The sequence below is a fragment of the Rhamphochromis sp. 'chilingali' genome (assembly GCF_963969265.1).
Source record: "Rhamphochromis sp. 'chilingali' genome assembly, chromosome: 1".
Lineage (NCBI taxonomy): Eukaryota > Metazoa > Chordata > Actinopteri > Cichliformes > Cichlidae > Rhamphochromis > Rhamphochromis sp. 'chilingali'.
The window spans coordinates 47,550,939-47,562,267 of NC_137929.1; the positions used below are offsets into that span (position 1 = coordinate 47,550,939).

The 11,329-nt window shown below is 39.8% G+C and overlaps 1 protein-coding gene across 1 annotated transcript in view; it reads right to left on the reverse strand.

Moving 5' to 3' along the window:
• Positions 1–10,318, reverse strand: part of trpc5a (transient receptor potential cation channel, subfamily C, member 5a) — a 109,698-nt gene extending 99,380 nt beyond the window's left edge. Inside the window, exons 1-3 of the mRNA XM_080877479.1 lie at positions 10,281–10,318; positions 7,616–7,718; positions 4,401–4,651 (exon numbers count right to left, since the gene is read on the reverse strand). Coding sequence (XP_080733605.1) covers positions 4,401–4,651; positions 7,616–7,718; positions 10,281–10,313 — 387 coding nt within the window. The 5' untranslated portion in view covers positions 10,314–10,318. The remainder of the gene's footprint in view (positions 1–4,400; positions 4,652–7,615; positions 7,719–10,280) is intronic.
• Between the last annotated feature and the right edge of the window lie 1,011 nt (positions 10,319–11,329).

An 11,329-nucleotide genomic window follows, 5' to 3' on the forward strand; every position in this document is an offset into this window, starting at 1 on the left:
CATGTGATCCCACTGCGACAACACCAGTAATCCTGGGACGGCATTTGTCTCCACAGTCTGTCTTTACGTAAGTGTTGTCTGCAACCCTAAAGTCTCTTGACTGTGTCATGCTGGACTGTGACTATAGTCTTGACAAAATCCACAGACAGACACATAAACACAAGCCAAAGTACTCAAAACTACCTGGTAGTGGTAGTAACAAGTGTCTCCAGGACCATATGTTGCCATGATAACACCACACACACACACACACACACACACACACACACACACACACACACACACACACACACACACACACACACAAGGTGAAAACAATTTCAGCCACGACAGAGTGGCACCTGTTAGAGCAGGTGTCTCTCAGACCACATTTTGCCATGATTACACACAAACACGCACCCACACAGACTTACACAGTGGAAAGAAAACCAGCTATGTCATTAGGAGGTACTAATACATTAAAAATGGCAATAAACAAAAGGGCTTTTAGTAAAACAAAGCCAATGTATTTAATGGCAGGCTGATAACCAAGCAGTCTGATATTTAGAACATTTTATTGATCCCAGGGGGAAAGATAAAGCTAACAAAACAGTTTTGTGTTTCTCACTCCCAGGACTTCATCAGCACTGAATATCAAATATTAGTATCAAGACAAGACCTATATCAGCCTGCTCTATCCTTTTGCTCCTGATACCTGGTGACTTTATTCAGTAATCTGAGGTCACACCACATAAAACTTTATACCAAAACCTTCACATTAAATTCAACAACTCAAAATGTCTGGCGCTTATAGAAACTGAAGTAAAAATAAAAAAAACAAAAAAAACCCCAAACTTCCTTAAAATCTGTCCATAAACATATTAACACCTCCCAAAGCAGTACAGCACCTTTAGTAGTAGCTCCAGGTCCTATAAGCATCTCCAGGACCATGTGTTGCCATGATAACCACACTCAGATGCACATTCACAATCCAAAACATTTTTCAGCCACAACAGTGTCGCTGTCAGTCAAAAAATCCAACATATCTAGGGCACGACTGCTGTTGACCCCTTGAAAGGAGAACGATTGAAAGCAAAATTTATATAAAAGGTTGTTTTTGACTCCAAACTGTGTCAGAATTTGGACCCCTTTTTATTCTGGACTCCATTTATTCGTGGCTATTATCTGAAGCACATTATGATTTGGCTCTCAAATTACCCATTCATACGCTGATGGCTGCAAGCTCTCGTGAAAGTCACTGCAGGAAATGCTGGGAACAGTGTGGGGGTACTTTGGGATGGGGGCACACAGAGCCAACCATCAAACTGGAAATTTTCCAAAGAGCAGTCAAATGGTTTCTGTAGTTTATCACAGTGGGTCACACTTGCTTTGTTACACTGTAATGTGAAGAAGAAAAAAGTCCACAAAGGAGCTGCTGGTTTACTGAAAATGGATCTCAGCTAGAGTCCTGTGAAGTTATAACAAGAAATTAGGAGTGAAATTGCAGAAAGTTTGTGCAATGTTTTTCTGGCTAAATCATAAAAAGATGTTTTGTGTTATGGATTTACTTTAAATTAGATTTCACTTTAAAAACAAAACCAGACAATGCATGACAATAAAAAATCCACTGTATTGTCTCCTCGCATCCATCAGTGCAGACACACGTGCATCCAATCCAGATGAATACGCTCAGATCAAAACCCAAATTAACACTGACTCCAGTTACACACATGCAATTCTAATTATTTGCTTCACACATCAAAGGACACACAAAACCTTCCTTCATCTGCATCTCTCTTCGCAACTATTTCTCACTTTGACTCCCTCCTAATGTGTCTTGTTTCCTATATTTTTCCTCAATGCCCATCTGATTTCCTACATGTTGCATTTGCTGTTTTTCTTCTTTGTTTGACTCCACTCCATCTCTGTTTGCGCTCTTCAGGGCAAAGAGCTCCAGATCTAATCCTTTTGTCCATGTTTAAAAAATAAAAATCATTCTCTTCTTCCTCCTTCCCTCCCTTTTGTTCTTTGGGCTGTTGCCTCAGTCCTTCTATTTCGAGTATGCTGGTAATGAAGAGTGAGGAGTGGATGTGAACAGGGGAGTGAGGGAGGATGGACGCAGAGATATAGAGAGGTAATCAAAGAAAGAGGGGGAGTCAGACTGAGTCAGATGGAGAGGGATGGCAGAAAGATCAACAGTTTAACTTTGCAGGAGCAGATAAAAGGCCCTGATTCTACCTGTCAGTAGAAAAGTGCAGTTTAGAAACATACGTAAACTCACAAAGCACACATCCAGCTCTTAATATAAGTATCGAGCACTGATGTGCGAGTGTGCATATGTTTGTGTGTGCAAAACTCAATACTGTGCCCTGAATATTGGTGAAATAGATAGTTTCAGGGGCGTAATTTCCAGGGGGGTTAGGGGGGTTATGACCCCCCAAATAATCAGATCAAACCAAAATAACCCACCCAATAAAATTATGAATTATCTTGCATAAATAGGTGTTGATTTTCTTTACTCATTACCAATCTCTCTGTTTGCCACACTGCTACTCGTCTCTTCCTGTATCCATCTTTAGACTTCGGTAACTGTGCAGCAGCAGAAAAAAATGTTAATATTGTAGTAGAAAAGCGTTTGGGTTTTTAAAGCCACCCCCGATGATAATTGTGCAGGGGTTGAATTTTTTTCTATAACTCTAGTTGGGGTTCATTTTTTCCTACAGAAACTCCCACAAGCACAATTTTAAGCCTGTTATTCACTTAGCAAACTTGGTATTCATGTAATTTCACCCTGAATTACACCCCTCGCTAACCAAGCTAGCCAGCACCAGCAGCTACACCCTCCAAATTCAATCCTGATGCCGTAGCCTACACACACATATTGTTTTAGCATGCTACAAGACTGAGATCTTATTGAACGTATTGGACAATTGAAATAAACTGTATATAAAAGATAGACAAAAAAAATAACAACATTAATATGGGAGTAAGTTCAATTTGAATTCTTTCTAACGGTCAGCAGGGGGACATGTAATTGCAAAATTCCCATACTCCACGACCTCAGTACTAACTTTTCTGAGGATTTTATGGTAACAAATGTTAGTTTCAAGTCTTTCTGGTTAAAGTATGATGTTTGTTTTAGTCAAAAAGGATAAAGTAACATTTTCTTGGGCAGGTCTAACTCCATGCGGTGTGATTAACAACTACATTATGAGCATCCGGTGACCCTCGGAATCGTGGTCACATCCATCTCGCTTATGATGTCCTTGACAAAGCTAATATGACAATGACCAAAATACTCAATGCTTCAACAAACCAACATCATGGTGGTTATGTGCATCTTTCATATACAGTCTGTGCAATTCTGAAACAACAACACGGTGCTGCATGTCTCTTGCTTTCTAAATCTCACACATAGGCCAATATTTTATACAAGACAGTAAAACAGATTAACATGTATGCGTTGCTGCCCACTGCTTTATTATCATTATTACAGAAATCTGCGCTGTGCTGACATCACTGTGCATTACGCATGTGTGATGTGTAAGGTAACTGAAGAGAGACAAAAAGTATGAGAAGATAAACAGAAACACTGGAAGAACAGATTTGTTCTCATCCACATCCAACTGAGAGGCAACCAAAACCTTCCCACAATCCTCTGCTTTGGCCAAGGGTTGGTTGCTATGGTGACATCGAACCTCACAGCCTCAACAGTCCAGGAATATTTTTCAAGAAGACGTCTTTGTTTCACTTATTTATTTTTTACATTTTGCAATTTACTTCCCGTTCGTTCCGTCTTCACATTTACTCCCCTGTCAGTTTGAATCGCTGTGAATCAGTTTTTTAACTACCCATCTCTGAATCTCTCCATCTTAACCCCCTAACACCTACTCTTTAAACTAAACTGTAGTGTGTTTTCCTTCCTCTGCTCCTCTTTCTCTCTCTGACACACAAACAGAAATGCAGCAGGCAGACAAACATGCTGTCTGTCTCCAAATCCTATTTCACAGTTTGTCTATGAAACGGGCTGTTTAATTTCCCTCCTCTCAGCAGAATGTGGCATGGAGCATTACAATGAATGGATGTGCTGCTCATTATCTCTCTCTCAAACACACACACACACACACACACACACACACACACACACACACACACACACACAAAAATGGAAAAATACTCACACAGGCGCACATTCACGGATGAGTAAATGCAAACACGTGCATGCATGGATGTGTCTGGATGCAACACGCTAACATATACCCACAGAGGGCTCGCTCTCCCTCTCTGTTTGGTCTGAACCAGTGGTGTCGCCAGAAACATTTCCAGAGTCCAGATGGGGCCACTGAAAATGTGAAGTCGGTTCACCACAAACCAAAAGACATAAACTTTAGGCGTAGTTAAAAAGAAACATCCGCCCACACCTGTTTCTCTCCGCTGGGCCTTTTGTGTGACAGCAGCAGTTCCACGGCACCCACCACCTCCTTCCTGATGGCGTACAGCAGGGCGTCGCCCGTGTGGATGCCGTGGTCGAGCAGGAGCTCCATGATCTCCAGGTTCTCGTTCTCGATGGCGATGAGGAGAGCACTGCGGCCCAGCGGGTCCAGACAGTTCACATCCATGTTGTAGTACACCTCTGCTTCGCGAAGGGCATGTTTCACTCCCGCATAGTCACCTACAGGAAGAGGATAGTTGAAGTGTGCAGGTGGCTAACCATGCTTCATCAAAAATTTCACTTTCTCACCCAAATTATTCTTTATGTGTCTACTGATGTGAAAGTCTGTAAAATACAAATCTGTCAGGGAGCTAATGCCAATACAGATATGTGTATGATATATATGCTTATTCATTTATACTTAAATATATATATTTATACACACAAACTCCTCGAAGAAGGGCCCACGCAGGTTTGTGATGAAATAAATGCCATCAAACTACATTTAAAATGCGGATATGAATAAAATATGTATAACAAAATAATTTAAAAAAAAAAAGCAGGGTAAGGTATCCTGAGAAAGGGCTAGTTACTGTGCAACTTACTATTGTTGTTTGTTGAAAAGCACTGTACATGTGTGTATGACTAGTATCTAATGTATAATGATCTTTTTAAAAGCAGGGGTGTCAAACATAAGGCCTGGGAGCCAGAATTGGCCTTGCAAAGACACTTTGGAAAATGTGAAGGAGTGTAAAGATTTTCAACTTTTAACTGTGTTTTCAGGAGTTGAAGAACAAAACAAAAACAAAAATCATTATAAATACAGAATAGTCTGGATGATGGAGCTACATGAACTACTGTAATATTACACATTTATTATGCATCCTGTACTTTTTGTTACATTAAGACATCTCAGGGATTAAATATTTAGCTAAATATCTTTACGCTAGAAAATGGAGTTTCATTTGGCCCACGATGTAAACTTATTTAAGGTTGTCTTCATTTTTGTGTTTGAAATATGTTGATGAACTTGATTTAAACTTAATGCTACGTTGCTGTATAAGCTGCATGCAGGACTCTTGTGAAAACCTTTCCTGTGTTTCTTACAACTGGTTGCAGGAAAGTGACATATTTAGAAAGCATAGTCAGGTCGGCAAGTGTTTGGAAAATGACACTTTTTGCTCTGCATGAGCATCACCCAGTGCTGTGTTTACTTCCTTAAGGTGCTCTGCTAGGCCTCTACTCCAGCTGCTTTCAGTTGGTACTTTTCTGTGGGTCTCTCTGCCTTCAGATTTGACTTTAGAGTAAAATGCTCTGTAAGGTTGTGATCAGGTGACTGAACTTGTTTCTTTGCTTTGAGAAACTCTTGGGTTGCTTTTGCAGTAGACTTCACGCTATGAAGCTGTGTCCGATTAGTCAATGAATTTCTGGTTGCAGCATCTTGTTCAAGGACGTTTGCTGCAGCACACGTTGCAGAGACACCTGTGTACTGACACACTGACTGAGCAGCTGCTCAGCTATCAGAAAGTATACAGGGAGTGCAGAATTATTAGGCAAGTTGTATTTTTGAGGAATAATTTTATTATTGAACAACAACCATGTTCTCAATGAACCCAAAAAACTCATTAATATCAAAGCTGAATGTTTTTGGAAGTAGTTTTTAGTTTGTTTTTAGTTTTAGCTATTTTAGGGGGATATCTGTGTGTGCAGGTGACTATTACTGTGCATAATTATTAGGCAACTTAACAAAAAACAAATATATACCCATTTCAATTATATATTTTTACCAGTGAAACCAATATAACATCTCCACATTCACAAATATACATTTCTGACATTCAAAAACAAAACAAAAACAAATCAGCGACCAATATAGCCACCTTTCTTTGCAAGGACACTCAAAAGCCTGCCATCCATGGATTCTGTCAGTGTTTTGATCTGTTCACCATCAACAATCGCGTGCAGCAGCAACCACAGCCTCCCAGACACTGTTCAGAGAGGTGTACTGTTTCCCTCCTTGTAAATCTCACATTTGATGATGGACCACAGGTTCTCAATGGGGTTCAGATCAGGTGAACAAGGAGGCCATGTCATTAGTTTTTCTTCTTTTATACCCTTTCTTGCCAGCCACGCTGTGGAGTACTTGGACGCGTGTGATGGAGCATTGTCCTGCATGAAAATCATGTTTTTCTTGAAGGATGCAGACTTCTTCCTGTACCACTGCTTGAAGAAGGTGTCTTCCAGAAACTGGCAGTAGGACTGGGAGTTGAGCTTGACTCCATCCTCAACCCGAAAAGGCCCCACAAGCTCATCTTTGATGATACCAGCCCAAACCAGTACTCCACCTCCACCTTGCTGCCGTCTGAGTCGGACTGGAGCTCTCTGCCCTTTACCAATCCAGCCACGCGCCCATCCATCTGGCCCATCAAGACTCACTCTCATTTCATCAGTCCATAAAACCTTAGAAAAACCAGTCTTGAGATATTTCTTGGCCCAGTCTGGACGTTTCAGCTTGTGTGTCTTGTTCAGTGGTGGTCGTCTTTCAGCCTTTCTTACCTTGGCCATGTCTCTGAGTATTGCACACCTTGTGCTTTTGGGCACTCCAGTGATGTTGCAGCTCTGAAATATGGCCAAACTGGTGGCAAGTGGCATCTTGGCAGCTGCACGCTTGACTTTTCTCAGTTCATGGGCAGTTATTTTGCGCCTTGGTTTTTCCACACGCTTCTTGCGACCCTGTTGACTATTTTGAATGAAACGCTTGATTGTTCGATGATCACGCTTCAGAAGCTTTGCAATTTTGAGACTGCTGCATCCCTCTGCAAGATATCTCACTATTTTTGACCTTTCTGAGCCCGTCAAGTCCTTCTTTTGACCCATTTTGCCAAAGGAAAGGACGTTGCCTAATAATTATGCACACCTGATATAGGGTGTTGATGTCATTAGACCACACCCCTTCTCATTACAGAGATGCACATCACCTAATATGCTTAATTGGTAGTAGGCTTTTGAGCCTATACAGCTTGGAGTAAGACAACATGCATGAAGAGGATGATGTGGACAAAATACTCATTTGCCTAATAATTCTGCACTCCCTGTAAACTCAGCATCATTTAACGGGTGAGTGGATCAGTAGAATGCATTTATGGAGGCAACTATGCGGCTAAAAAAAAGAAGATGGCTGTGCAAGGCTGTGTGTGCATTTACCTTTCTCTACAGCTGTGAGGTAGGCCCGCTCCTCAGCAGACAGCTCCACCTCAGCACGGACAATCTGAAGTGGGATGCGGTCGCGGTACGGCGAATATGTCGCCTAAACCACAAAAACAGAGGACGCCAACATGAGGCAAACTGCATGTAAGTAGCGACATGAACAAAAAACAAAAAAACATATGAGCCAGCTATGTTATTGAACTAATGCACGTGCAAAATAAATTTTCACCAAAGTTGCACCCGTGTAGTGGTGGGTACACAGTTGTTTTGCCAAAATACAGCCATCATGGCCATACATTTAGTTTTTTAATAATTTATTTAAAACTGTTCTTTTTCCCAGAGTGGTCTAACTGTACAGCTTTAATGACTTTACACAAAAACAAGACCTGGGTGTACAACTTATAACTTATTTTGAATTTAGAGTCAACAGTATACATACAGGCTCAAATATATACATACCATTATATACCATTTATATCTGGCACAACTTGCATAATTTTGGCTGGATATTTGACAGCTCTCGGTGGTCAAATGTAAGCCTTGGTGGAGTTTGAAATATAGTTAATTCGTTTTTAACAGGGTTGAAATCGAACCTTAATATTAGCCTGCTTTATCCACTCTAAACCCACTTCAGGTGTGTGAGGTGAACTTGAAGAATTAGGAGATAGCACTCCTCCTCCATCATTTTATCCACTTTACTACCAGTGGCAAAAAACAGCCCCAGAGCATGACGCTACAATCACCATGCTCGCCAGCTGATGTAGTGGTCTTAGGTCTGAAAGCCTAATTATTACTTCTCCAAACAAACCTCTTGTCTTTGTTGCCAAATAGCTCAATCAGCTGACCATAAACCTTTCCTGCAGATGGCATTTGGCTTGACTATGTGGGCAGCTGCAAATTTCAGTCGAGCCTTGAGCAAAGGATTTAAAGCTGGCTTCACTGTGGACAGTAACCCTGGTGTTCCAGCAGTTTCCAGTTCATGCCAGGCTTAAGCTCTGGTATTTCCTGGGTTGATTCTTAGCATCCTAGCCAATTTGCTCTCAACTGAGAGTGACAGTTTGGGTCTAAGCAAAGTGGTGAAACATCCAAATTGCTTGTTTCATGCAACTGTTTGAACTGATGATCTTGGAATCAGCAGTCGTTTTAAGCTCTTAGTTTTTTGGACATTCCCAGTGTTCTGATGTTTACTCAATCCAATGACCACTGTCAAACAAACATTTTATATGTGTAACGAGCAACTACCAGCTGTAGTCAAATGTATACTTTCCACCCTCTGTTGACAAAAACAGCATTTATAAAAATTTCAAATGTGTGTAAAAATTTGTGTTTTTTTTAATGTCATTAAAGATGTTTGCTGTACAATTATTATTATTATTATTATTATTATTATTATTATTATTATTATTATTCAGAATAGTTCACAGAAATCAGTAAAGGCATCAAACTAATACGAAATTCATTCTTACGATGAGCAGATTTAAAATGACAACAATTTTAACTTTATTGTTAATTAATTGATTTTTTTGTTTATGTTATTCGGAAACTATACGAAAAACATTAACATTGAAATTTGTGTTGATAATGTATATCTAGAAAGGGTTAATACCATAAAATTTCTTGGTGTAATCATTAATCAGGCCTGTTGGAAATCACACATCACTTATGTGAGGGGAAAGTTAGCTCGGGGCATTGCTGTCGTGGGGAAAGCAAAACAATTTCTGGATAGGAAAACATTGTATGTGTTATATTGTGCTTTACTATTACCATACGTGAGTTATTGTGTAGAGGTTTGGGGAAATACATATAAAAGTAATATTCAGACTATAATCATAATGCAGAAAAGGGCTATTAGACTAATAAATCAGGAGGGGTATAGGGCTCACACAAACACACTTTTTATTAAGACGGTGAAGTTTAAAACAGTGCAAATAATATATAAGGCAAGGAAAGGGATGTTACAAATCCAAATAAGTAAATGGTTCTTAGAAAGAGAAGGGAGGTATAATTGTAGAGGGAAGTGGAAATTAAAATTGCAAAGAGTAAGAACAACATTGAAAAGGATGTCTATTTCAATAGCGGGAGTTAAATTCTGGAATGAGTTACAAGAAGAAATAAAGGTTAGTAGTGATACTAACCAGTTTAAAATAAAACTCAAAAAATAAATTTTAAATAAGTATAAGAATGAAGAAAAGGCAATTAATGAAATGAAATGAAAGCAATATTAGGAAATCTTCTGTCTCTCTTGGCCACTTAAAGGGATCAGAAGCAGTTCTCATGATGACTGGAAAATGAAACTACTACCATTGGATAGTTGTTTTTTTTAATACTTCAGTGTATTTTAATGTGTTTTTCTTAGGGCAATGTGCTAAAAATTATTTCTGTCTTTAAGATACAGTTCATCTACCATCATCAATCAACAAGATGCAAGCACACTGAAACTCTCCAAGTGAAGCCTTTTCACTCAGGTATCTTCTCCACACACCACTGTAAACCCAGCAGAGTGATGGAGAGGCTGAAACACCAACGTGTCTGCTTTGTGCAATTCAGAACTTCTAACTTTGTGGAGATGAACAAGTTCCAATTACGAGAATGAGGTTAATTTTACAAATCAGCACATCTTGTAAGTTGGTTTCAGGATCAAGAACGAGACTGTTTGACTCACCTTTTTGTAGTACAACTGCGTCATGGGATTCATCTGGCCAGTCTGGAAAAAGGAAGAGAGAGCTGTGTTACTACCACGAGTGGAGCAAAAACAGTGTGAGGTGAAAGACAGGCGTGTGGACGGCTGCACAGGTTTGGTCCAGTTATCATTACGGTCAACAGCTGAAGCCACAAGAGCGGTTGCGAAAGAAAACTCACAGAGGTTAATCGAATAACGTGCAACCCCGAGCTCAGGATTGCGGACACCTGAAGTCTGCTTAAAACCAGACTCGTCAGTTCATGGACATTTTCCACTTGAGGACTTTTGCTTCTGGCCACGGAGAGAGCTTAAGCATTATCGAGGAAGAGCTTTTACTACTGCTGCAATCGTAGCACACAATGCTCCATGAGTCATGTTGTTCACACTGACACAGCACATATGCTTTTTATGACGATCATTTTATTTCTGTGCCATTTTCACTCAATGGTGTTATCATTAAAGGAGAACCATCACCTCATAACTTCAGTTTTTATGTAAAAATATTCAGGCTTTATATTTTCTGCAGGGAAGTAATCTCGTGAACAGCTGTTTCTAAATCTCAGGTACAATCCACACAAGAAACGCTAAAGATAATTCTGCCACTCCACCAACAAAAAACTGAAAAAGGATTTACTCCATGCTCATTTACTCAATACACGTTTCAGATCATCAAACAAATTTAGCATAAGACAAAGATAACCGAGAAAAAAACTGCATTTTTTAAATGCCCCCGCCATTTCAGGCTGGGAAAAGTTTGCAAACCGTTACCGTCTAATTTCTAAATAAAGAATGTCAAAATGCTGCAATCAATAAGTAAGTCTGCACCAATGAGTGCAACTCACCTCTGACACGACTCTTTGCAATAAGGGACTCGACCCACTCAAGTGCAGACATTTTTACATAAAAAGCAAGCATGCCAAATGCCGATGTAAGTTTATTATTATTTGTATGGGAATTTTTTGAATTTCTGTTTTAAATCTATGAGGTTTGCAGCACTACACTGAATTTGCACTTCTGTGTATTTAGATGGA